The sequence below is a fragment of the Molothrus ater genome, chromosome 25 (assembly GCF_012460135.2).
Source record: "Molothrus ater isolate BHLD 08-10-18 breed brown headed cowbird chromosome 25, BPBGC_Mater_1.1, whole genome shotgun sequence".
NCBI classification, from domain to species: Eukaryota; Metazoa; Chordata; class Aves; order Passeriformes; family Icteridae; genus Molothrus; species Molothrus ater.
Window position 1 is genome coordinate 173,682 of NC_050502.2, and position 25,746 is coordinate 199,427.

The following is a 25,746-nucleotide window of genomic DNA, read 5'->3' on the forward strand; positions in this document are numbered from 1 at the left end:
CGGAAACGCCCCCAGATCTCCGGGATGGCCCCCCCCATCAACCCCAGCGCCGCCTCCACAGCCCAGTTCCCCCCTGGAAGCCTGGTACTGCTCTGGGATCCACCCCAGATTCCCGGGATCGCTCCGGGATCAACGCCAAATCCCTTGTACCTCCCCTGACCACTGCCGCCTCCCCCGCATCGCCCGCCGGGCTGCCTCACCATTCCCGGGACCGCCTCGGACCACCGGTACTGTCCCCAGGATAGCTCTCAGATCCTCGGCATCACCTCCAGATCCCCGGCATCAGTCCGAGGAAGTCCGGTGCCTTTCCCTGCATCGTCCCCAGTGCCACCTCCCCGTCCTCAGTGCCCCCCGGACGCGGGTACCAAGGATCAGCCCCGGGATCATCCCGAGACCACTGCTACTGCCCTGGGATTGCCCCCGAGGCTGCCTCCAGACGCCGGTACACCACGGACCATTGGTACTACCCCCCGGGATCACCCCCAGACCGGACCCCCGGTGCTCCCTCCCCAGTAGCCCCAGCACCCCTCTGACACTCCTAGTGCGCCCCCCTGTGCCATAGTGACACTCTCGATACCACCCACTCCACAGAATGAAGTCCCAATCCCCCTAGTTCTCCCTTACTCAGAACCTTCCCAGTATCCCCACAGCCCCTGCAACTGCAGATGCAGAGTCCCCCAGTCCTCTCCTATCCTTCAGTAGGTCCCAGTACCTCCCCTGCACCATTCTGGTAACATCCAGCAGCTCCCAGTACTGTCCCGGGTCCTGCAATGGGCGCAAGGGGGGTGACATCAAGAGCCAGAGGAGGCACCCATTGCTGGGGGGGGTTACCCACTGCTGGGGGGGGAAGCCAGTGTGTGCTGGCTTGAGGACTCCACTGCCAGTTCGAGGCTCCCCAGTGCTGTGTGGGGAGCCCACTCTGGGGGGACAGCACCAAACCCCCCCCTTTCCACCCAAAGCTCAGTGATCCAATGGGTCCATAGTAGAGGGACACTCTGGGTGTCCCAGGAAACTTTGAGGAGACACAGACACAACACAATAGGGGTAAATTTGGGTCTCTGGCATCCACTCTGCATGCCCAGGAACTGGGGCCACTGGCAGCTCCATGTCCCCATGGAGAGACACCCACCCCTCCAAGGGCACCCACAAACCCTTTTCGGGGGGGCTCACAACCTTCCAGACCCCACTATGCCAAAGACATTTCCCCCACCTCCCCCTAAAACCACCACTCTGTGAGGGAGCCCACCACATCCAGCCTCCTTTATTACAAATGAGCAGTACAATTTGGAGGGAGGGCACCCCACACCTCTATCCCGAGGGATATGCCTTGATGACCTTTACATCATCGAGGGGTCGGTCCTGGGAGTTGGTCTCCACCATGGCTAGGCGCCCCAGCACCCCCATTCCTTGGCACACCCTCCCAAAAATGCTGTGCTTCCCATCCAGCCACTGTGCTGGGCCCAGTGTCAGGAAAAATTGGCTTCCATTGGTGTCCGGCCCTGCATTGGCCATTGCCAGAATCCCGGCGCCTGTGAGACATGGGGACGTGTCACATCATGGATGGGGATACAGGGAACATGCCACCCCACAGCCAAGGTTCCAGCATGATAGGGGACATGTCATCCCATGGTAGTATGTCATCTCATGGCCAAGATCCCGGTATCATGGGAAACATGTCACTCCAAGATTGGGATCCTGGAGGGTGTCATCCTATGGCTACGATCCCTGGGACGTGTCACTCCATGGACAGGCTGCAGGTGAACCTGTCACCTGACAGAGGAGTCTTAATGGACATCAGTAACAACTTGCTCCCATTGGTGTCCAGCCCCATACTGGCCATCACCAGGATCCTAGTGCCTGTGGGACATGGGCCAAGGATCGTGGCACCCTGAGGGACATGCCATGCTATGGCCAGGGTCTTGGAGGACATGCCATTTCAGGGATGGGGTCCCAGGGGATATGGAGGACATGCCACCCCATGGATGGGGTCTCAGGGACATGTCATCCCCTGGCTGAGGTTCTGGTGTCATGGGGAAAATGTCATCCAATGGAGAGGTCTTAGGGGAACATGAGGAAGAATTGGCTCCTGTTAGTGTCCAGCCTCATGTTGGCCATCGCCAGGATCCTGGTGTCTGTGGGACACAGGGACATGTCACATCAGGAATGCAGAAATAGAGGACAGGGCATCCCATGGCAAAGCTCCTTGGGGTCATGTCACTCCATGGATGGGGTTTTGGGGACACAGAGAACTTGTCACCCTATAGACAGGATCTCGGGGGACAGGGGAGACATGCCACCTCGTGGCCAGAGTCCTGGAGGACATACTCCATGACTAGCCTCCTTGAGACATGCCCACCCCATGACTGGAGTCCTGGGAGTCATGTCACTCCTGGGATGAGGACACAGGGGACATCCCATCCCATTCCACAGGTGTGTTCTCAGGGGTTCTGGCCCTCTATAGGTGGGGTCCTGGGGTCCCAGGGATGTCCCTCCAGTGTTCTCCCACTGCTGGCCCCACTCACCAGTGAACTTCAGGTCCGGGTGCAGCTCATCCTCGAACTGTTTCCCGTAGATGGAGGCACCACCACGGCCTGCAGGAGGATTTGGGGGTCAGCAGGAACCCCTGGCACCAGGGCGGGTCCCAGGAAGATTTCAGAGGCCTGTGCTCACCAGTACCCGTGGGGTCCCCTCCCTGCACCATGAAGTCCTTGATGATGCGGTGGAACTTGGTGCCATTGTAGTACCCACGGCGGCTCAGCTCAGCAAAGTTCTTGCAGGTGCGGGGGGCATGTTGCCAGTACAGTTCCAGCACAATTGGGCCCATCCTGGGATGGGAACACAGGGAATGGGAACGGGAAAGGCATCAGAAACAGGGAAGTAATCCCCACATCCCAAAGTGGTACCCACATCCCCAGCTTCAGATCAAAGCCAGGGGTTGTGTTGCCAGTGCAGCTCCAGCACCAGCAGGCTCATTCTGTGAATGGAAACAGCAGGAATGGGAATGGGAATGGGAACTGGAGACAGGGTCATCACACTGTGATTCCCACACCCAGTTTCAGACCAGAGCTATGGGCTTTTTCTGCCAGTACAGCTCCAGCACTGGAGAGCCCATCCTGAGAACGGGAAAACCAAGAACAGGAATGACACTGAGAATGGGGAACAGCACCAGGAATGGGAACAGGAGATGGGGTGGGTCACCCTGCTGTGAACTCTTCCACCTATAGGGTCAATTCTTGCAGCTGCAGGGCAGGGTCATCCCACTGTGACCCCCAACCCCGGTTTAAGACCAAAGTCAGGGGGCTGTGCTGTTAGTACAGCTCCAGCACCAAGCACGCCCATCCAGGGAATGGGAAATAGGAATACTGGGAATGGGAATGGGAACAAGAACAGGACGGGTAACAGGAAACACCTCAACGTGATCCCCCACTCCCCCCTCATATCCCCCAGGGTCAGTCAGGGACAGGGACCACAGGGGTGAGAGAGGATGGGGGGCAATGGGACACCAGGAGGACATGGATGGCTCTTGGTAACAGGGGAAATAAGCAGGACTGCCTGGTTCTGTGCAGTATCGGGAGACACTGGGGCTAACAGGATACCACGGGATCACTGGGATCTGCCTGGTACCGAAGGGCCTGGGGGTTACGAACACCAGGGGGGACACCGAGGGAACCAGGGGCCCTCTAGTATCGGGGCGGAAACCAGGACTGGTTCATACTGGGGGATAACGGAGCTGTCCCGTTCTGGAGACACTGGGAGTTTCTTAGCACCTGTGGAGTTCAGGGTCTGCCTGATACCGGGGGCTCACGGACACCGGGGACTGCCCCGTACCGGGAGGATCAGGGACTCAAGAACACCGGGGCTGTACGGAAGCCGGGGAGAGAGGGAGCGGACACCGATTTACCGCCAGTGCCGCGGAAGGGGGCGGGACAAGGGGTGGGCAGGGCCTCCCGTGCCGGTACCGGTGCCGGTACCGGGGCGATGCCCCGCCCCTTACGTGGTCTCCATGGAAACGGTGGGGGGCTGCCAGGAGTCGGGCGGGACGGCGGCCATGCTGCGGAGGAACCGATGGCGGAACGACCCTCAGGCGCCGCGCTTCCGGGCCACACCCCCAGCTGTTGGGGGCGGGGCGTGGGGAGGGTAAGAGCCAATCATCGAGACGAAAGGCGAGGAGACTGGCCAATCAGGATGCACACTTAAAGGGAGCAGGCCAATCGGAACCCGGGGCGGGCGCGCCGCGTTTGAGCCGCAAGGGGAGGGGGAATTCGAACGAGACCACGCCCCTTTCGTTAGGCCACGCCTCCTCGGCGCGCGCGACGAGCGGGAGCCGGGGGCGGTGAGGTGGCGGGGGAGAGGGGGGACGAGGGCAGACCGAGACCCCCGGGGAGAGGGGAAACCGGCGGGGAGATCGGGTGGGCCGCGGAGCGCCGGGTAAACCACCCCATGCGGAGATGGGGAGACGTGGGGTCGGGGTGAGGGGCTGGGACCCCCTGGTAGGGGCTGAGGACCCCCAGGGCTGGGACTGTGGCCCCCGGTGGGGGCTGGGACCTTCTCAGTGTGGGGCTGGGGTCACCAAGGGATTGGGGTGCGCGGCTGGGACTCGTCGGTGGGGCTGGAACCCTCTTAGTCTGGAGTTGGGACCCCCCAGTGTGGGACTGGGATCTCCTGGGCTGGGGCTGAGTGGCTAGGGGATTCCACAGGTGTGGGGGAGGGATCGCCCCATTATGGGGCTGAGACCCCACAGTGTGCGGCTGGGAGGCCTAGGAGTGGGAATGGGATCCCCAGGGTCGGAGTTTGGGTCTGAGACCTCCGCCGGTATGGGAGCTGGGAGGCCTAGGAATGTGGATGGGCCTCCCTCGGGATCGAGACGCAGAGCTGGGACCCCTCAGTGTGGGGCTGGGGTCCCTGAGGGACTGGGGGTGAAGGGCTGGGATCTCTAGGTACAGGAATGGGGTCCTCTTGCATGGGGATGGGACCCCCTGAGGATCAAGATGTGGGGCTGGGGATCCTCCGGAATCGGGGTGTGGGGCTGGGGGTCCCCCGGGATCGGAGTGTGGGTGTGGGGCTGGGACCCTCTGGGTGTGGAACTGGGGCTCCCCTGGGTGTGGGGCTGCGACCTCCCAGCGGGGTTGGGCCCACTCAGTGTTGGGCTGGGGTCCCCGATAGGGACTGGGAACCACCATTGTGGCACTGGGGACTCACACGGATCAGGGTGCGGGGCTGGGACTTCCCATCGTGGCACTGAGGACACCCGGGCTGGGGGTGCTGGCTGTGGGTTTCCCGGGCAGGGGTCGCCAGTGTCACCCCCGCCTACTGGCGCTGGCGGAGCCATCCCTGTCCCCATCCCGGTGGCACCGAGCCCAGCGGTGCCTGGCACTGGCCGTGTCATCCGCGCGCTGGCTGGTGCCACCGGTCCCCCGCGGGGGGTTGGGGACACGGCGAGGGGCGGGTAGGGGCACGGGTGGGGAACCCCGATGGGGTCGGTGGTGACCCCCCCCAGCTCCCGCAGGTGGCCCCGGTGCCCCGAGGCGATGGCCGAGGACCGAGGTATGGCAGCACCAGTGCTGCATGTCCCCCGTGTTTCCCCCCTGGGGCGGGGGGCCGGGGCTCACCCCCAGTGTCCCCCTAGATGTTCGATTTGTCACCGAGGAGAGCTTCGACTTCGGTGTGCTGTCGCCGTCTGACAGGTATGGGAGGGTAGTGGGGACAAGGGCACCCCATGAATGGGAACAGGGGGGACAGGGCACCTTGTAGTTGGGAACGTGGGGAATAGGATGGGACGTGGAGGACAGGGTACCTCATTGTCAATGTCCTAGGGGACTTGTCACCCCATGGATGGCGTTGTGGGGGATGTGGCAACTCTTAGCTGGAGTCCTAGGGGCCATGAGGGACATCACACCCCAAAGATGGTGTTCTCATGGGTCACCCCATGAACACAGTTCTGAGGGTCCTGTGGATATGTCCCCGTCATAGATGTGGTTCTGGGGGTCCTGGGGGACATGTCACACAATGAATGGAGTCCTGGGTGGCATGGGGGGGTGTTCTTCTTGGCAGCGGTGTTTGGGGGGCTGACACAGCCATTTTCCCTCCCCCCTTCCCATCCGCAGCCAGGAGGAAGAGGAGGATGAGGATAGCCCAGGCAGGGGGTGCCGGCACGGGGGCAGCAATGGGCGCTGGAGTCCCCTGAGTGGGGCCCGTCTGGAAGAGATGGTGCGGGAGGCCACGCGCCTGGCGGCACAGTTGGAGGGGTGTCACCTGCCCGCTCCCGGAGACCCCCCCGGACCCAGCACCACATCCCCCAGCACACCCCGCAGCCCCCGCCGCCAGACCTTCGTGGTGAAGGACAGCCCAGTGCGGGCGCTCCTGCCCACCGTGGAGTCTCAGGGACCTGCCCCCATCCCCCGCCCCCCCGCCAAGCCCCGGGGGGCCTCTGCTGCCACCAGTGTCCCCAAGGTAGGTGAGACCCGGGGGTAAGGTTCCCAGTGTGGCTGTGTCCCACCTGGACTGAACACCCAGATCCCCCCCAAACCCATCCTGGATGGGGGCAGTGAGTGCCCCCCTTTCTCCAAGGGGCATCGTGAACCCCCCAGCCCTGTGGGTGGGGGAGCACTCACTGAGTGATGTCCCCCACTCTATTTTCAGGCACCCCCCAGCCGTAATTCCACAGCAGCGGCAAAGGGACCCTTGGGTGGCAGGGGGCTCCCCCCAAGCCGCGCGGGCCCACCCCGGCCATGCCCTCCCCAGGGGCAGAGGGCTGGTGCCCGGGGCAGGTCAGAGCCCCCCCAGGCGGGGACAGCAGGTAGTTATGGCAAGGGAATGGGGACACCATGGCCATGGGGGCTCCTGGGCCGTACCCCAACCCCCCCTCTCTCCCTAGGCCAGGCTAAGGTGAGGGGGGGCACAGTCTCCTGCCCCCCCCCAACCCGCCAGCCCCACACCAGGACCACCACCATCCCTGTCCCCTCCGGCTGTTCCCCGGCACCCACTGCCCTCCCCAAGGTGTCCCCTCGGACTCCAGCAGCGGGTGGGAGGACCCCCACCCCCAGAGGTAAGGATGTAACGGGGTTCGGGGGGCGCAGGGGATGCCCCATCCCCCATGCCTCAGTTTCCCTGTGGCTTCTCTCTCCTTTGCAGGTGCAGGGGCAGCACGGGCAGCCCCCACAACTGGTGCCTCGGGGTGCAAACCAGGACCCCCTCCCACCCGCCTGCGGCTCTCCCGCAAGACGGCGGTGAGCAGCACCCCGAGGTGACACCCCCAAACCACCCCACACCCACCCAGAGGCCCTGGGTGCACCCAGATCCCCCCTAGGTACCAGCTAAGGTACCTAGGCTGGTACCTAGGCAGAGCCAAGGCCACCCCAGAGATGAGTTGAGACATCCACTGGGTTTTGGAAGGAGGCAGGCAGCACCAGGGCCCCCCAGGGAGCAGCCAAGGCACCCGTTGGGTTGACAGGTTGGACAGGTTGCAGAGCTGGAACCCCCAGGGACCAGCTGAGGTTGGGGTGGCAGAGCCAGGGGCGTCCCCAGGGATGAGCCGTGGCACTCATTGAGTTTTGCTTTAATTACAAAATGTCTCATCAGCAGTAGGAAACCCCCCACATTCCCCAGCAACCAGGGTCCTCTCATCCCCCCAACACCCATCCCTGTGTTCCCCCACCTGAGCCTCACCCCTGGGCAGGGGGGTCCCGGATTTCCCTGTAACCCCTAGCTGATCCCCCCTCCACATGCTCCCCACCTGGGGGAGTTGTCACCATGGGACACCTTTATGGGAGTTGGCACCTTGCGGGGCAAAGGGGGGTTGGCACAACGGGGAAGTTGGTTATAAATTCCTTTTTTTGTATTTTCATGTATTTTTTAAATAAAACACTCTGCTGGGCAAAGGTGCTGGGGGTGATCATGGGGGGACAACAGGGGCACCCTGTGCCACCTTCCCAAGGTGTCAATCCCTGCAATGATGCAAAGTGCACTGGGGGGATGGTTGTGGCTCCCTGCTCCTTCCTGATGTCCTCCCAGTCCTTGCGCACCCCCAGTCCTGGTGTGTTCTACCCCCTGCCCCCACCATGCTGGTGCCCTCCCTGTCCTGGTGTCCCTGGCACAGTGGGTGGGCTGCCTGCTGGATGGGTCCCCATTAGATCGAGGTCTCGTCGCTCCTGGTGGGGGCACAGACAGATGGGGGGAGGGGGGGGGATGGATACAAAGTGCAGGATGGGGGGAGAATAAAAAACAAGACAGACAGATGCATGATGGAGGAGGTGGACGCCAGGGTGCCCTCTGTGACCCCCAGCACCCAGCGCCAACCCCTGGGACGAGATGGTGAGGTGGGGTTTGGGGGGGAGCCCCCAGCCCCCTTGGGTTAATGGAGAAAATTAAAAAACAGAAATCTGGGGGGTAGAGGGGGAGAAAAGAGTAGGGTTAGTTCTGCTGTGCCATCTCTGCCCTAGGCATTTGTGGGTGGTCAGGGGTACCCAGTGGGCACCCCAGCCCCCAGTGAACACTCCAATGGGCACCCTGACACCTAGTGAGCACCCAGTGGTCAACGGGCACCTTTGGACAGTCAGTGGGCACCCAACATGCACTCCAACACCCAATGGGCACTGTTAGACCCGAGGGGCACCCAGTGGTCAGTGGACACTCACAAATAGTTAACGCACACCCAACAGGTGTTGTTAGACCCAAGGGGCACCCAGTGTGCACACAGAAGTCATTAGGCACCCAATGGGCAGTCAGTGGACACCAAATGGATACGTGATGGTCAATGGATGCACAATGGGCATCCGATAGGCACCCATGAACAGTCAACTGGCATCCGATGGGTGCACTTAGACCTGATGAACACCCAGTGAATATTCAATGGGTATCCAGTGGGTATTCTGTGGGTTCCCCAACCCTCAATGGGCACCCAGTAGGAATCTAGTGGAAAACCAACACCACCTTTGCACCCCATGGGCACCCAAGAGGAATCCTGGCACTCAATGGTCACCCGTTGGTTACCCTAGCACCCTACAGACACCCAGCAAACACCCTACATGTGATGGGCACCAATGCGCAACCTGGCACCCAATATTCATTGGATCTGGCACCCAATATTCATTGGATCCAAAGGGACTGCTGGGACCTGATGAGCACCCAAGAAGGAACCCTGGCACCTGATGGGCATCCAAAGGGCAACTGTTGGGCACCCTGACACCCAGTGGACACCCAAAGGGAACCCTGGAACCTGATGGATATCCAACAGGTAATGTTGTACCCAATGGGTGTCCAGTCAGTACTGTGGCACCTGATGAGCAGCCAACAAGCAGTGTTGGATCCAATGTGTGCCCAATGGATGGCACCTGAGAGAAACCCTGGCACCAAATGAGAGTGCAACAGGAACCTTGGCACCCTGGTACCCAGCTATCCTTGCATCTGATAGGCACCCAAAGGGTACCCAACAAGTGGTGTTTGACTGCTTGTCCACCCAACAGGAACCCTGGCACCCCAAGGGCACCCTCAAACCCAAAAGGTGCCCAGAGGGAATCCTGGCACCCAAATAACTCCCAGTGAGCACCCCTCAGATGTGGTGGGCACTCACTCAGAGCCAGAGGAGTCCTCGTCTGCAGTGCCTGTGCGGATGCTCATGGCAATGGGGGTGAGGCCACTGAGCTGCTCCTGGAGGCTCTGCCGAGGCCGGGGGACGGGGGGGGGGCCCACGTCGCTGCCTGAGGAGGCAGCCGTGCAAGCAGGAGGCGGTGGGGGTGGCCCAGGGCGCTGGGCACTGCCCCGCTCACTGATGGGGGGCAGGCACTTCTTCTTCAGTATCCCTGCAGGAGCAGCATCACTCATGGGTGGGGAGGCCAGATTTGGAGTGCCCACCCATGCCATGGCAGCCCATACCTTTGTGGGGGTGAGGCAGGGGCAGCAGCAGGGGGTCCCTGGGGAGTGCCTCGCCGTTGGGCCGCGGGGAGTCACCGCAGGGGTGTCCCTGCCCCCCTGCTGGCTGCACTCGCAGCCCCTCGCTACCTCCTGGTCCCTCACTCTCGCTCGCTGTTGTCACAAACTCCCCTGGCCAGTATGGGCATCCCGGGGGCACCAGGGGGTCACCTGTGGGGAAGGAAGGAAGCTGGGACAGGCAGGACCAGGGACCCCTCCCATCCTCACTGGGTGCCCCCATCACCACATAGTGTGAGAAATGCACCCAAACCCATTGCATCAGTCCCATCCACACCTCAGACTGGACAAGGGGCCATCTTTCCCCCCTGGGAGCCCCAGTCAGCACCTCTGACTGCATGAGGAACCCTCAAACCTTTTAGATGTCTCCCATCACCACACCAGACCGGACAAGGGACCCTCTCCCTCATACCCACTATACCCACTATGTGTTTATCAGAACTCCAGGCTGGACCAGGGATCCTTTGTCCACTGTGTGCCTCCTGCATCAGGCAAGATGAGAGACCTCCTCCCACCCCCCACAAATCTATTCAATGGCCCTATCACCACTCCAGACTGGACAAGGGACCCCTACCCCCACCAGGTGCTCCCCATCACTGTCCTGGATAAGGCGAGTGACCTCCCCCAACCCATTGGGTGCCCCCCATCAGCACCCAGCCAGGCTGAAGGTCCCCCATCTCCATGGGGTGCCCCCTGGGGGTGTTACCAGGGCCGGGGGGACTCGTCAGAGCCCCGGGCAGGGGGTCCCAGCCACACGGGGCCTCATCCTCGCTGTCGGAGGAATGTGTGGAGCCATAGGATCCACTCGGGTCATCCAGGGACAGGTCACTGTCCGACTCTGTGTCGTGCTCTGGGGGGGGTCACAGGTCAGGAGGTGCCCAGAGACACCTCCTGCCCCCTGGGCTGAGGCTAGGGGCACTTGCCCCATGGGTGAGGCCATACCCTCGGGCTGGTCCTGGGCGTCAAGGAAGAGCCCCCCAGGCTCAGGCAGTGGAACTGGCCCCGGGCTGCCTGCCAGACCTGAGTCCTCCCTGTGGAGACACAATACTCATCAACACCTGATCCCCACTCACAAACACCTACCATCCACTGTCACCCACTGACTGACACCAACCCACTGACACAATATCCATCCACTGACACTGCCAACACCCCAATATCTACTGACACCCACCACCCTGATATCCATCACCCTGACACCTACTCCTGCCACCTCTTCACCCCAACACCCCCTCAACCCCCCACTCTGTGACCACCCTGCCACCTCACCACTCCATGTGCATGACACCCTGCCACTGTAGTGCTGGGCACCCATGCCACTGCCCCACCACCCAGCCATCCCAACACCCCCACAAGCACGCCACCCCACCATCCACCAATCCCAACACCCCCACAACTATGTCACCCCACCACCCACCATCCCAATACTCCAATGCCATGCAATGCCATATTGCCACCCCAACAACCCACCACTCAACCACCCCAGCACCCCGCTACCCCACCATCCCATCACCATTCCATCTTGTCATCCCAGTGCCACACCAGCTCAGGACCCCACAAAAACCCATGCCCCGGTCCCAGCTGTGCCCAGTACCGCCGCACAAAGGGGATGTAGCTGTGGTGGCTCTTGCCCGAGCGTGCAGTGCTGTGCAGGGACCCCGAGGACCCACCACCTGGAGGGGGGTACAGTCGCCCTGCCACGTATGTGCTGTCCCTACCATAGGCCTGCCAAGGGCACAAGGATGTCATGGCCATGGCACAGGTTGCCCTTCTGTTCCTGGCACCCCCCATGTGGCCCAGCACTCACGGGAGTGAGGGTGGCCTTGGTGGCCAGCGGTGGGTGGTGGCAGCGGGCACAGCTCAGACGAAGGCTCCTTCGCACCTCCTTGCTCAGCACCACACAGGACAGGAAGATGAGGGGGCCCTGGGCAGAAAGGGGGCGGGGGGACAAGGAAGGGTGTGTACAGCCTGGGAGGATACCAGCAGCACTCTGGACCAGTCAAGGGGTCACCATCCAGACTGGGTGCATCCCATTGGCACCTCAAAGAGAATGAGCATGCCCACCACTGATATCTCAAATTGGATGAGGGACCCCCATATGCACTGGGTGCCCTCCATGGGCACCACGGAGTGGTTGAGGTGCTCCCGTACACACTGGATACCTCCCATTAGTGCCCTGGATATGGCATAGGACCTCTCTGTGCCCACTGGGTGCCCTACAAATAGGTGTGGGACTCTGGAGGTGCCAAGGGTGTGAGTTTCAGGGGGCTCTGGGATCTCTGGGAGTCCCAGGGGTCATGGTCACTGGGGCAGAGGCTTTGGGGTTCTGGAGTCTTTGGGGGTCCCAGGGGCGGTGGCTCTGGAGGTTCCACGAGTGGAGTCTCAGGTGGTTCCCACTGACCTGGAGGCAGTTGGAGGCGGCGAACAGGTAGTGACAGAGCAACGTGTCACTGTTGACTGAGAGCAGGGCCAGAAGCCAGGCCAGGCTGGGCATGGCCAGCAGGACTGCAGCTGTGCGCACCCCAGACCTGAGCACCCCAATGGCACCCAGTGTTACCACAATGACATCTCATGTCATAGCCCTCTGTACTTCTGATCCCTGGGGTTGCCCCAGCCCCTCATGGCCCCCTCCCCCTCCAGATGCCCCAACTTCCCCCTGACCCACTCTGCCATCCATGGGTGCTCCAGCCCCCTGAGCTCCCCTGTTCCCTGTGGGCCCAGCCTAACTCCAGCCCCCTGTGCCCCTTGCCCCAATGCCCTTCTGCCTCCCCATGGGTGCTCTGTAACCCCCTGCCCCCCTAGATGCCCCAATCTCCCCTGACCCCCTCAGTCCCCCATGGGGGCCTCTGCCCTTGATGCCCCCCTGACCTCCACAGGTGCCCCAACCTCCTGTGCCCCCCTGCCCTCAACAGATGCCCCAGACCTCTCTATCCCCCAACCCACCATGTGTGTCCTAGTCCTTCCTGTGCCCCCCTGCCCTCCACAGTTGCCCCAACCTCCCGTGCCCCCATGCCCCCATTGGCTCTAGCCCCCCGTACCCCCCTGCCCCCCATGCCCCTTTGCCTCCCCACGGCTGCTCTGCACCCATAGATACCCCAGACGCCACTGTCCCCTCCTACCCCTGCCCCATAGGCAGCCCAGTCCCCAGTACCCTCCTGCCCCCCATGGATGCCGCAGTCCATCCTGTGCCTCCCTGCCCTCTCCAGGTTCCCCAAAAGGCCAGCTCCCTATGTGTGCCCCCCAGCCCCCAGTGCACCGCAGCCTCTATGGGTGCCCCAACCTCTCATGCCCCTCTTAGGTAACCCCATCCCCACTGTGTCCCATGCCCCCTGCAGGTGACCCCGCCTGGGTGACTCACGCTGAGCCCTTTTTCTGGAAGCCTTGGGGGGTGGCACAGGTGGCCCTGGCTGCCAGCACCAAGAAGAAGATGCCGACCTGGGGGTGCAGGGAGTGAGGAGGGTGATAAGGGGTCCCATGCCCTCCCCAGCCCCCAGCCCTGTACACACAGCAAGGGCGGCAGCGCAGGGCCCAGCCAGGCTCCACACCAGGCTGTCGTGCAGGGCCAGCCAGCAGAAGTCGGGGTTCCCGTAGCCCTCGGGGTCCAGCCCCACCGCCAGCCCTGCAAAGGAGAGATCAGGAGTGGGGCCAATTCAGTGGATGGGGCTATAAAAGGAGACGGGGCTAAGGTGGGAGGAGCGGGGCTAAACATTGTGAAGCTATGGCAGGATGGGGCTCGTGGAATGGCAGGGAATGGCTCATGGGCAGCACAGGGCTGGCGAGAAGGTGCTGCTCTTGGGGGTGTGGCTATGCTGGGTAGAAACAACGCTATGCAAATGAGATTTGCCTAAGCTCTTGGACATGTGGCAGTGTTGGTGAGAGCAGGGATATGGCACAGGGGGCTTGTCTAAGAGGTTAATACAGATCTAGTCTCTGGAGGTGGGGTTATGCTGATGAGGGCAGGGCTAAGATCCCAGGGGAGTATCTGACTACGATTGATGGAGAAAGGCTATGGCCCTGGGAGCATATTGAAGACATTGGGAAAGATGCTCTTGGGGCGGAGATATGATGGATGAGGGTGGGGCTAAACTCTTGCGGTGAGGATAAAATGTTCGCCAGGGTTATACTCTTTGGGAGGGGGCTATGACCCCAGGGGTGTGTCTGAAAGTTTGGAGGCAGAGCTATGATGAATGAGGGTAGGATTATGGACCCAGGGGCCTGTAAAATCTTGGGGACTGGGTCTGATAGACAAGGTGTTGAAGATTGCAATGCAAGTTGTTTTCCATTACCATCTGTATGGCAGATTACCTTTGTCAAGTGGGCAGTTTGCCTTATCTCTCTCTTTGAGTGACCACAATCACACCTCCCTGGGGAGGGGACATCTGCTGATAACAGACTATTGAATGTCACTGCATGACTGATAAGAACTATAACATCCCATTGTGAGATGCTCCGCCCAGAGGGAGGAGCCAAGCATTGCTACCCAGATATAATCCAGAAATTTTTGAGACACCAGCATGGCTTTCTCCACGGGATTCCCCAGAGAAACAGCAGCTGCCTCTCCTTCCACTGGATCTTCAGAGGCAGAAGACATCCTTCTCTACAGATTCCCCTTGCTCCAACAGAACCACACCTGATACTTCAGGAGGACTGCAGCCACATTTCCAATTGGACTGCCACCAACCCTGACCTATAGGGTGTCAGGTTGGGTTCTGACTTGGTCATTGTTGTTCTAGTGGACTGCATTTTTTATTTTATCCTTTATTTTTTTTTCTTTTCCCTATTAAAGAACTGTTATTTCCTGCTCCCATATTTTTTGCCTGAGACCCCCTTAATTTAAAATTTATAGCAATTCGGAGGGGTGGGGAGGGTTTACATTCTCCATGTCAGGGGAGGCTGCTGCGTTCCTTAGCAGACTCCCGTCTTTCCAAACCAAGACACAAGGGCATAGCTACGACTCTGCCTATGTATCAGGGTGGGGCTATGGTGGTTAAGGGTGGAGCTAAACTCTTGGAGTGAGGCTGTTTTGGATTGGGCATGACTATTCTGCTGGACGCAGGGTTATATCCAGGGGTGTGGCTATGATGGTAAAGATGGATTTGGGGGTGGGCCTATATTCTGGATGTAGGGTTACACATGGAAATAGGACCCCACCATGCATCAAATTGATTGCGGGAGTGAGATTCAGGCAGCAGGCCATAGCCTAGAAGGTGTGTGGCCACCAAAAATTGTTGACCCAGGTGGAGGTGGGCAGCTGGTGGTCCAGGGCATGGGGTGAGAATGAGAGCAGGGTTTCACAGCAGGGCTCACCGGTGATGAAGGCAGGCAGTCCCCAGCCCAGTACATGGTAGAAGCGCATGGGACCACGGTCGACATGACGGGGTTCACTACGGCACCGGTACAGGTGCAGGGCCTCCAGCAGCGCCCAGCCTACCGCACTCAGGTACAGGAACTGCAGCAGGATGGCCACCACCGTGCACGCCAGCTGCACCCGCCCCATCAGTGCCAGCCCACAGCCTGTACCCTGGCCGTGCCCACAGCCTCACCCATCCAACCATATGCACAACCTCCCGAGCTCCCCCCCTTGAGACATCATTCCCCTGTTGAGGTCACACTCCTCTAAAAGGTCCCATTCCTTTTATGGGCCTCACCCCTTGAGTGCCCCACCCCTTTGATGGGCCCCACCCCCTTGACAGTCAACCCCTTTGAGATAAGATGTATCCCTTAGGGAGCCTCACCTCATTTATCAGAACCCCTGCTTTGCAAGCCCCACCCCTTTATACAGACTCCACCCCTTGAGATCACTACCCCTTTGACAGGCCCCACCCATTATAGTCCTCATGTCTTTTAGCTGCCACCCCTTAGGCCCAGCCCACCATGGCCATGCCCACTCCTTAGCCCCACCCATTTCAGCCCCACCAACCCAAACAATTCAAAGGCAACAGATCCCCTGACCCAACCAGCCCGTCCCAGTGATCCCCACTCCTTCCCTCCTTTCCCAGCCCCCTTTTCCCACACACCGGGACATCGGCCTGGTTGATGCCAAACAGGAAGACAAGCTGTGCAAGGAACAGTGCAGCTGTGCCATGCCGGCGGATGCTGTGGCGGTTGGAGTGCAGCCGCCTCAGGGTCCCCAGGGCCAGGACCACCAGCGCCAGCCCCGCCAGCCCCACGCCCAGTGAGCCGTAGGTGAGTGCTGCCAGCGGCAGCACCTCCCCGTTCTGCAGCACCAGGATCGGCATATGTCAGGCATGTGCTCAGTGGCACGCACCCCCAGACATCCCCGTCATACAAAACAATCAGTCCCTGGGCCTGGGAAGTCCTGCTCACAATGCATAGCCCAATAGGAAGCCCTGCCCACATTATTCAGCCCCGCCCCTGGTAACCCCACCCTTTGAAACCCCTATCACAGCACTTCAACCATGCCCCTCAAAACCCCACCCACATCTTGAAGCTCCACCCTTTTAAACCTCTCCCATACCACTAAGCCCCAGCCCTCAAAACCCCACCCGCATCTCTCAGTTCTGCCCCTTTCAACCCCACCTGCACGGGACCCTGCCCCCTGAAGCCGCACCCACAACACTGACTGCACCTCCTTATGTCCCACCCACAGTTTTCAACCCCGCCCCAGGAAACCCTGCCCACATTATTCAGCCACAGCCCCTGAAAACATGCCTGCATCACTAAACGACACCTCTTGTAACCCCACCCACATCAGCTCTGCCCCTTGGAGACCAACCGGCCCACCCTGCTCAGCTGCACCCACTGGAATCCCACTCAGGCCGACTGGACCAACACCTGGGGGAGCTCTGCCAGAACTGACATAGCCCCGCCCATCCCACTTAGTTCTGCCTCAAGGGAGCCCCACCCAGTGGATTTAGCCATACCCCTTGGATTTAGCGCCATCCCACTTAAACCCCACACTTCCCTCAGTTCCACCTCCATGAGTACTCTCACCTCCACCCTGACCCTGCCCCTCCTATCCCTGTCCCTCCCCTTTTATCAAAATCCCCGCCCTTGTCCATAAAGCCCTGCCCCTGTGCCTGGCACGACCTGACACCCTGTGCCTATTTCTGCATGTGTCTCCATCCAGCCCCATGTCCCCATCAGGGCCCTCACCCTGAGTCATTCCATTTCCCCAGGGTCACTGTGTCCCTTCACATCCCACGTGTCACATCTGTCACCCTGTGCCCCCATGCACCCCTCCGTGTCCCCCTATGTCCCCACCTCTCGGCGGGAGATGTCCATGAGGACGGCAAAGCTGGTCAGATGGTGGCACTGGCAGCTGACGTGGCTCTGGTTGCGGAAGGCGACTTCGCAGCCTCGTGCGGACCAGCCACCTACACTGCCCGCCCTGCGCAGCACCAGAAAGTGACATGAACCGCGAAACCTGCCAGGACACCCACCGGGACAAACACATACACGCACACTGCGACACCCACCAGGGACACCCACTCACCCACTGGGGACACCCACGAGGGACACCCACCGGGAACATCCACCCCCACCCAGGGACATGCACCCAACCCAGGACATCCATCCAAGGCATCACACACTTGGACACCCACCAGCATTCACAGCACTTCAACCATGCCCCTCAAAACCCCACCCACACTGTGTAGCTCCACCCCTTTAAATCCACCAGGGACACAGGCACTGGGGACACCCGCTGGTGTCAGCCTCCCACAGGGACTCACACCCACCAGGTACATCCACAGACAACATACACCCACCCACTGGGATATCCATCCACCCAGCAGAGACAAGTGCTGCCACCTGGGGACACTCACCCACCAGGGTTAGAGCTGCCCCTTCACGTCCTGCTCCCATGTTACTCACCCATGACCCAAAGGGTTATTAGGGCATCCATCCTGCCCTGTCCCCATATTCCCTGTCCCCTATTCCCACATCCCCTGTCGCCTCAAGGTGTCCTTATCCCTGTTATTATGTCCCCTGTCTCCATGGGATGTCCCCTTCCCCATGCTCCCTGTACCCACAGAGTGTCCCCATCTCCTTAGGGTGTCCCCATTCCACATCCGCTGTCCCCTCTGAGGTGTCCTCATCTCCCTGGGGTGTCCCTATTTCCATGGCCCCTCTCCCCCCACAGTGTTTCCTGTTGCCCTGGTGTGTGCTATGTCCCCTGTTACCTCAGCATGTCTGTGTCCTCCCATGTTGTCCCTGACTCCCCAAGATATTCCCATCCCTCCAGGGTGTTCCTTGTGATATCCTCTGTTCCCCTGGATGTTGCTACATCCAGATCTCCTGTCTCCCTGGGGAGATCCCTTGTCCCTCTGGAGTGTACCCATCTTCCCCAAGGTGTTCCCATCCTCAATCCCATGTCCCTCTCTGCTGGGATGTCCCAGTGCCCCCAGGGTGCTCCTGTCACCCCTGTGGTGTCCCCTGTCCTGCTCTCACCACAGAGAGTGGTTCCAGAAGACGCAGATGGGCTTGGAGCGCTCCTGGGTCTCCAACAGCCGGAACTGGAGGGTGATGGGCTTGGCCAGCACCCGGGGGGTCTCCATGCCCCCCACGCCATCTGTACCCCCCGTGTGCACGCTGATGCTCACCACCGGTGTGTTGATGATGGGGCGCTTGGGCACCCTGGGGGACACCGGTGTCAGGGAGCCCACTCAGGGTGCCCCAAAACCCACCTTGGTGCCACAGAGTGTCCTGGCACCACACAGACACTGTGAGGGCACCTCTTTCTACCCTGTCCTCTTTTTTGGGCACTCCTTTCTCCCCTGTGCCCTCTTTTTTGGGCACCCCATGTGCACCATCCTTGGGCATCCCTTGAGCCCCCTCCCCAACCCTCTGTCCCCCATCCTCAGGCACTCTCTGTGCCTCCCAGCCTTGGGCACCCCATGTGTCCCCTTTACCATTCCTCTCCTGGGAACCCTCCAGACACCCCTGGCCCCATCTCCCTTGCCCCCTAGATGCTTGGTTTTGCCCTCACACCCCATGTGCCACCCCCACCCCTCCAGACCCCCATCCCCAGTGGCACCGGAGGCTGCGCTTGTCGGCGTCGAAGTGCTGGGGCAGGAGACCGGCCAAGGTACGGTAGATGATGACACTGACGATGGCCTGGCCCTCACCCAGGGATGGGTGGCGCTTGTGCCGGGTCACCACCGTCATCCCTGCCTCCTCCTCTTCCACTTTCTCCTCTTCGCCTGCTTCATCTTCTTCCTCCTCCTCCTGCCCACCTGTGGCCTGTGGTGCCTGCCCATGCTCGGTTGAGGAGCCTGGGGGGCCATGGACAGGGGGCAGCATAATGCTCTGAGACCTCATTGGGGTCCCTATGGCCACCCTGGAGTCCCCAGCTCTGCCAGTGCCATGACCACAACAAGGTTCCCCCAACAGTTCCAGCTCCAGGGGTCCTCATGTCCACACCAGGGTCCCCAACCCTGTCAGCTCTATGACCACAATGAGGTCCCCATGGTCACATTTGTGTCCCTAACCCTGCCCCCTGCCATGGCCACACCAGGATCTCTGATGCCATCCTGGGGTCCCTGGTCTTTGCATCCTTACCAGGGTCCCCAGCCATGCCAGTACCATCCTGGGGTCCCAAAATCTCCTAGCCCTGTGGCCACACTAGACTCCCCATGGTGGCACTGGGATTCCCAGCCCTGTCAGCCCATGGGTATCTGGGGTTCCCCCATCCCTGCCAGCACCCAGCCAGGGTCCCCAGCTGTGCCATGTCTCCATGGCCAAATGGGGAGTCCCCCGAGCTCTGCCAGCCCCATGGATGCAAATGGGTCCCCAACCCTGCCCCCTGTTCCCCCTATGCCCCAGACTCACGCCTGTCCTTGGGGGGCCAGAAGATGTTGTCAGGCAGGATGACGGTCGTCTCCAGATCTGGGAGTTTCTCCCCCCGCAGCGCCTCATACCGTGGCAGGCGGGCACCCGCAAAGCTGCTCTTGTCCAGCCGCACCACTGACACCACTGTGGCACCACGTCACCCACGGCCCAGCATGGCCCCACCAACCCTGAGGCACAGAGACCCAGCACCCACCAACCCCAGCGCACACCGACCCCAGCATTCACTGATCCACTGATCCCAGGGCGTACCAGACCCAGTACACACCAATACCAGCACCCACCAATCCTGATACCCACCAGCCCTGGGGAACATGGACCTTGGCACCCACTGACACCAGGATACACTATCCTCTGCATTCACTAATCCCAGGGCACACCAAGCCCAGCACAAACCAATGCCAGCACCCACTGACCCTGGGGCACACTGACCCCAGCACTCACCGACCCTGGCACCCACGAACCCCAGAGCCATGGATCCTGGGGCACACAGAGCCCAGGACCATAGATCCCACCACCCACTAATCCTGTGGCACACAGACTCCAGAACCCACTGAGCCCAGCACCCACTGACCCTGGCATCCAACGGCCCTGGAGCAATGAATCCGTACACCCAAAGACACTAGCAGCCACCAACACTCCCATGTCCCTGGGCACATGGACCCCAGCACCCACTGACCCCAGCACCCACCAACCCTCAAACACACAGAACACAGCACACTCTATACTCATCACCCACTGACCCCAGGGCACACAGACCACAGCCCATATCCCCAGGGACACACACATGCCTCTAGGCATACTCATGTTCCCCAGGACACGTTCCCCAGCCACACAAATGTCATGTCCCCAGCATGTTCCCAGGTACCCATCAGACATGCATGCATGCTCCCAGCTCACATGTCCTTGTGCACACATACTCCAGGTATATACATGTTTGTGTTCCCAGACACACGTCCATGTCCCCAACACACACACATTCCCTGAGCACACACATGTCCATTGTCCCCAGCACATACATCCCCCAGGCATATCCATACCCATGTGCCCAGCACCACACCAAGGGCACATGTGTGTCCCCAGGCAGACACATGTTCCCAGCAAGCCTATGTTTCCAGGCAGATACCGCCCACCACAGCCCTCTGGCCACACACGTCCCCACTGACCGATGTTAGGGGTGACAATGGTGAAGGGGCTGAGGTAAGTCTGGGGCATATTCCGTGCCAGAGCTCGTGCATACTCCTCAAAGTGCTGCAGCAGCTGGGCTGTGCCACCCTCCGTCTGCTGGATCAGCTCCCAGTGACGCTTGTTCCCCATGTCCAGCAGCGCACTGCCGACCCGCAGCAGGTTCTGGGGGCAAGGCAGAGGTAGTGGCACTGGGAGCTGGCACTTTAGGGTCTGGGCAGGGGGTCCCTAACCTCCCCTGCAGGACTCTATGGCTGGGGCACCCTGGCACTGGCAGTGGGGAATGGGGGTGCTGAACCCCCACAAAGTTGAGGCTGCACCCTGAGCCACACCAACACCCACTGCTCAGGGCTGCCCACCACCCTGGTATCAAACCTCCTACACCAGCATTCCTCTCCAGGTGGGTGCCCATCACCCTGGTGCATGGGATCCCTCATCAGTACCCTTCCCAAATGGGTGCCATTCACCCTGGCACCCAGATTCCTGCACCAACACCTCCCCCCTCCCCCTGCAGATGCCCATCACCCCAGTGTTTGACCCTCTGCCCAAATACGGCCCTCCCCAAAGGGGTCCCCCGTAACTCCTACCTCTCTTCCTTCTCCCTCGACCTCCCTCCGCAATGCCTGTCACCCGGGTATCTGCTCTCCTGCCCCAATATCCCTCCCCAACAGGCTGCCCATCACCCTGGTGTCTGGGCTTATGCACCCACATCCCCCACCATGAGAGCGCTCATCATCCCAACCTCTTTTCCGCTTTGCCCATTCTCCCTCCAGGCATGTCCCCATCTCTGTGATCTCAGGCCCACCTCAGTGAAGTGCACGTCCTGGGTGGCAGCGAGGCGGAAGCCGCGCTGGCGGCTCTCGTGGCGCAGCAGGGCCCCTGCCAGGCGGTATGCCAGGTGCACGTCACTGCCGAAGTACCCGCGGGCCTCACGTGTTGCTTCGCGCAGTGCCAGCGCCACACGCCGGGACTGCCCTGCATCCCACCGGGACTCATTGCCCACCAACTGCTCCGCCTTGGGGGGACACATACAGAGTGAGGGGAGCCCCAGTGGCACTGTCGCATGGCTGCTGCTGGTGTTCCCCAGCTCACCCAGGGGCGAAGGGCAGCAAAGGCCAGCGCGCTGCAGTTGAAGAGGTTGGGGGGCAACCAGCCCTTGTGCTCATCACAGTGGCGCAGTGCTGTGCCTGTGGGATGGGGACACTGAGTGCACCATGGGGACAATGGGGCAGCCTCACCTCACAGCACGCTAGCAGTGCTGCCAGTGTCACACTCCTGCTCCACCCTGCAGTGATGCCAGAGCGGTGCCCCCAGCCTTGTCCCAGTGGTGCCAGGCCCTGTTTCAGCTGTGCCACCACAGTGTCACACTCCTGTGCCACCCCCCAGTGACACCACCATGACAGTCACCAGTCCTGATGCCACCAGTGTCACACTCTTTGCAGTGACATCACAGCCTCATCTCAGCAAGTCCACACTTAGGTCACCCCTACTCCATCTTGGTAGTACCACCAAGGTGTCACCACCCCTAACCCATCCTAGCAGTGCCACCCCAGTGTCACCTCCTGGTACCAACCCAATAACACCACTACAGCATCACCCCCCTGCCCTGTCCCAGTGATGCCCCATCGCGCCACCCCACCCTAGCTCCATCCAACTGGTGCTACCACCAAGACACACCCCAGCCTTGTCCCACTGGTGTCAACATCCCATAGCAGTGCCACCACCATATCACCACCCTGAAGTGACACCATGGTGTCCTCTCTCCCCACCATGTCTCAGCAGTGCAATCACAGTGTCACCTCCCTGTACCACCCAAGCAATGCCACCCCTCTAAGCCCCATCCTAGTGATGTCACCACTGTGTCACCCCCAGCCGCATTCTGGCAGCGTGCCCAGTGCCACCCCCGTCCTGTCCCCATGTTCCCACGTACCGACAGAGCCCTTGGGGCACGGGGCTGCAGCTGGCAGCCCAAACCGAGTGCGGGGCCACCAGATGTTGGCCTCGATGGCCCGGGGACAGCTGTCATAGTTCACTGCAAGACACAACAGGGCATCAAAATGGGGGACACAGGGTGACAGTAGGGCAGCAGTGGCACCTGGTCACTGGAACCCAGGGTAACACAGTGTGACACAGGCTAACAGCATGGTGACAGCAGTGGCAGAGCAGGATGACAAAAGGATAACAAAGGGTAAAAGTAGGGTGACATAGTGGCACAGGGTGATAGCAAAGTGACAGCAGTGTGACACAGGGTGACAGTGGGGTGACACAAGGTGTCAATGGGATTGCACCAACAACCAGGGTGTTGGTGGAACTCAGTTGCCAGCAGCCAGGGTGACAGCAGGTGACACAAAGCAACCAGGCGGTGATGCAGGGTAGCACAGGGTGACAGCAGGCTGACAGTAGCATCCAGTCACTGGCACTTGGAGTAACACAGGGTGACACAGGGTTGTAACAGGGCAGAGTAGGGTGACACAGGGCGATACAGGGTGACAATGGCACTCTCTTGCACCCAGGATGACAGCTGTGGCAGAGCAGGTGAACATCAGGATGGCATAGGGTGGTGTAGGGTGACACAGGATGACAGCAGGGTGACACCAGTGTGAGACAGAGTGACAGTGGGGTGACACAAGATGACAATGGGGTCAGTAGGGTGACAGCAGAGTGACAGTAATACCTGGTCACTAGCACTCAGAGTGACACAGGATGACACAAGGTGGCACAAGGTCACAGAGAGTAATGGAGGGTTACAGCAGGGTGACAGTGGGCACTCAGGGTGACACAGGGTGACACAAGTTGACAGTCCCCTACCTTCACAGCCGCTGGCTGTCACCTCAGCGAAGGGATTGTCACAGCGGTCACAGTGACGGCCGATGACACCAGCTTTGCAGGGGCACTGTCCAGTGTTGGCATCACAGCGGCGCGACAGTGACCCAGTGGGGTAACACTCACAGGGGTGGCACGTGTCCCCTCCTGGTGGGCGGTAGTGGTTGTCCTGGGGAGACACAGGGTCACTGCAGGCATGGGGATGGGGTGACAGGGGGCTGACAGGGAGGTTGTCGGGGGCATGAGAGGGCATGACAGGGAGGTGACAGGGTGACAGTGGGGTGGCAGGGAGAAACAGAGAGGTGACAGGAGGATGGCAGGGATTGGCAGGGGAGGTGACAAGGGCTGGCAGGTCCCACCTTGCAGCGACACTCGCCCGTGGTCTTGTTGCAGTCTGGGTCAAAGCCATGGGCGACGTCACAGCTGCAGGGGCCGCACGTGGGGTGTCCCCACCACCCCCGTGGGCATGGCTGCGCCTCCCTGAGGACAATGGAGCTGGCACTCAAGCACCATGCCAGAGCACTCCCACAATGCCACTTGTAAACTCACATGGCTCCTTGTACACCCCCACTGTCCCTTGCATACCCACATGGCCACTTGTACCCTCACAGTGCCACCTGTACCCCCACAGTGCTCCTTGCACCCCTACTGTGCCACTTCTACACCCACAGTACCACTTTTCATCCACAGTGACCCCTGCATACTCACCACAGCTCTTGCACAGCCATTGCACTTTCCATGCTCCCCCTGCCTTTTGCACACCTCCCACAGCTCTCGCACATGCACTATGCCCTTTGCACACCCACCCTGCCCCATATGCCCACCCTCCTCTCACCCCACACCCTGCCCCCGATGGCCCTCACTGTGGCCCCGCTCCCCCAGGCGCTCCATGCCCCCCCAGAACACGTGTGTGCCCCACAGTGTCACCAACCGGTGCTGGCAGAGGGCCCCAAAGGTGCCTGGGGGACAGTGACAAGCATAGCCGGGGGCCGTGCCTGGATGGCGAGTACAGGTGCCTGGAGGCTCGCAGGGGTCCAGGGCACAAGCACTGACACAGCTGTCACCAAAGTACCCTGGGCACAGGACAGGATTGGAGACAACAACGGGGGACACTGACAGGGGACAGGGATGGAGGTGAGGGGCAGTGCCCAGGGGTGACAGTGATAAGGAGTGGCAGTGAGAAGGGAGGGTGGCAGTGCCTTGGGGACAGGGGTGGAGGGGTGGTGCCCAGAAAGGGTGGTGTTGTTGGGGCATGTCACAGGGTGGCAGTGCTGGGGATGGCAGTGTCTCAGGGTTGTCAGGAGGTGCTGGGGGGGTTTCCACTCATGCGGGTGGCAGTGGGGGTGTCAGAGGGGTGACAGTGTCTCAGGGGGTGTTGGGATTTGTTGGAGATTCCAGGGGGTCTCTGGTCACCAGGGTAGCAGTATGGGGTGTCACAGGGGTGTCTCAGTAGTGTCAGTGTCCCACGGGGTGTCAGGGGATGTCAGGGTGTCTCCATTCAAAGGTGTAGAAATGAGGAGTGTCACAGGGGTGTCAGCATCCTGGTGGTGTCAGTCTGTGTCGGGAGAGTGTCAGGGAGTGTTGGGAGGCTGCTGGGGGGGTCTCAGAGGTCTCAGGGTGTCCCCATTCACTGGGGTGGCAGAGGGGGTTGTTACATGGGTGTTAGTTCCAGGGCTATTGGGGGAAGTCTGGGGTGTGTTGAAGGGGTTTCAGGGGTCTGGGGGATCCCTGCTCACCAGGGTGGCAGCGGCATGAGAAACTGTCCCAGTCGTCACTGCAGTAGCTGTGGGGGGGGCAGGGCCCCGAGTCGCAGGGATCAGGCAGGGCACAGCCCCCCTCCACATTCACCTGCGCTGCCTGCGCCAGGCTCAGGGCATCCGCAGTCACCACAGGGTCCCCAACACGCAGGCCCTGCAGGGTCACTCATCAATGTCTTCACTAAGACCCCTGAGCCACCCTGGACCCCCCAACACAATCCACTCCATGCCTCAGTTTCCCTCACCA

At 60.8% G+C, this 25,746-nt stretch overlaps 3 protein-coding genes across 6 annotated transcripts in view; 1 reads left to right on the forward strand and 2 right to left on the reverse strand.

Moving 5' to 3' along the window:
• Positions 1-1,245: 1,245 nt before the first annotated feature.
• On the reverse strand, positions 1,246-4,102 carry PPIL1 (peptidylprolyl isomerase like 1). Its single transcript, XM_036398610.2, has 4 exons — positions 3,995-4,102; positions 2,671-2,825; positions 2,523-2,591; positions 1,246-1,529 (listed from the first exon to the last, which is right to left on the reverse strand). The coding sequence occupies exons 1-4, from the start codon at positions 4,048-4,050 to the stop codon at positions 1,309-1,311; spliced, it is 501 nt and encodes a 166-aa protein (XP_036254503.1). The 5' UTR covers positions 4,051-4,102; the 3' UTR covers positions 1,246-1,308.
• A 378-nt stretch (positions 4,103-4,480) lies between these two features.
• On the forward strand, positions 4,481-7,877 carry PSRC1 (proline and serine rich coiled-coil 1). The gene is made up of 6 exons (XM_036398603.2): positions 4,481-5,544; positions 5,627-5,684; positions 6,105-6,450; positions 6,640-6,796; positions 6,875-7,045; positions 7,132-7,877. The coding sequence occupies exons 1-6, from the start codon at positions 5,472-5,474 to the stop codon at positions 7,245-7,247; spliced, it is 921 nt and encodes a 306-aa protein (XP_036254496.1). The 5' UTR covers positions 4,481-5,471; the 3' UTR covers positions 7,248-7,877.
• CELSR2 (cadherin EGF LAG seven-pass G-type receptor 2) overlaps positions 7,541-25,746 on the reverse strand; it is a 32,218-nt gene continuing 14,012 nt past the window's right edge. For 2 of the 4 annotated variants that reach the window (XM_036398602.2, XM_036398601.2), the window contains 24 exons: positions 25,479-25,653; positions 24,674-24,815; positions 24,102-24,222; positions 23,728-23,911; positions 22,850-22,951; positions 22,012-22,106; positions 21,725-21,934; positions 20,901-21,084; positions 19,717-19,860; positions 18,923-19,160; positions 18,337-18,522; positions 17,149-17,275; positions 15,942-16,142; positions 15,232-15,406; positions 13,431-13,543; positions 13,283-13,359; positions 12,326-12,452; positions 11,732-11,848; positions 11,519-11,649; positions 10,867-10,955; positions 10,631-10,774; positions 9,871-10,077; positions 9,569-9,797; positions 7,541-8,378 (listed from right to left, as the gene is read on the reverse strand). In XM_036398602.2, the coding sequence (XP_036254495.1) occupies positions 8,351-8,378; positions 9,569-9,797; positions 9,871-10,077; positions 10,631-10,774; positions 10,867-10,955; positions 11,519-11,649; positions 11,732-11,848; positions 12,326-12,452; positions 13,283-13,359; positions 13,431-13,543; positions 15,232-15,406; positions 15,942-16,142; positions 17,149-17,275; positions 18,337-18,522; positions 18,923-19,160; positions 19,717-19,860; positions 20,901-21,084; positions 21,725-21,934; positions 22,012-22,106; positions 22,850-22,951; positions 23,728-23,911; positions 24,102-24,222; positions 24,674-24,815; positions 25,479-25,653 (3,546 nt within the window). In that variant the 3' untranslated portion in view covers positions 7,541-8,350. The remainder of the gene's footprint in view (positions 8,379-9,568; positions 9,798-9,870; positions 10,078-10,630; positions 10,775-10,866; positions 10,956-11,518; positions 11,650-11,731; positions 11,849-12,325; positions 12,453-13,282; positions 13,360-13,430; positions 13,544-15,231; positions 15,407-15,941; positions 16,143-17,148; positions 17,276-18,336; positions 18,523-18,922; positions 19,161-19,716; positions 19,861-20,900; positions 21,085-21,724; positions 21,935-22,011; positions 22,107-22,849; positions 22,952-23,727; positions 23,912-24,101; positions 24,223-24,673; positions 24,816-25,478; positions 25,654-25,746) is intronic. The other 2 variants (XM_036398600.1, XM_036398599.1) reach the window with 2 other exon arrangements.

Bases quoted from the DNA above. Each gene is read 5' to 3' on its own strand.
- PPIL1 (XM_036398610.2), bottom strand. From the start codon at position 4,050: ATGGCCGCCGTCCCGCCCGACTCCTGGCAGCCCCCCACCGTTTCCATG. The intron at 2,826-3,994 runs GTAAGGGGCGGG...TTCCCATCCCAG, and splicing joins ACCGTTTCCATGGAGACCAC to GATGGGCCCAATTGTGCTGG. The intron at 1,530-2,522 runs GTGAGTGGGGCC...CATGTCTCACAG, and splicing joins CCCGGACCTGAAGTTCACTG to GCGCCGGGATTCTGGCAATG.
- PSRC1 (XM_036398603.2), top strand. From the start codon at position 5,472: ATGGGGTCGGTGGTGACCCCCCCCAGCTCCCGCAGGTGGCCCCGGTGC. The intron at 6,451-6,639 runs GTAGGTGAGACC...CTCTATTTTCAG, and splicing joins CTGCCACCAGTGTCCCCAAG to GCACCCCCCAGCCGTAATTC. The intron at 6,797-6,874 runs GTAGTTATGGCA...CTCTCTCCCTAG, and splicing joins CCCCCAGGCGGGGACAGCAG to GCCAGGCTAAGGTGAGGGGG.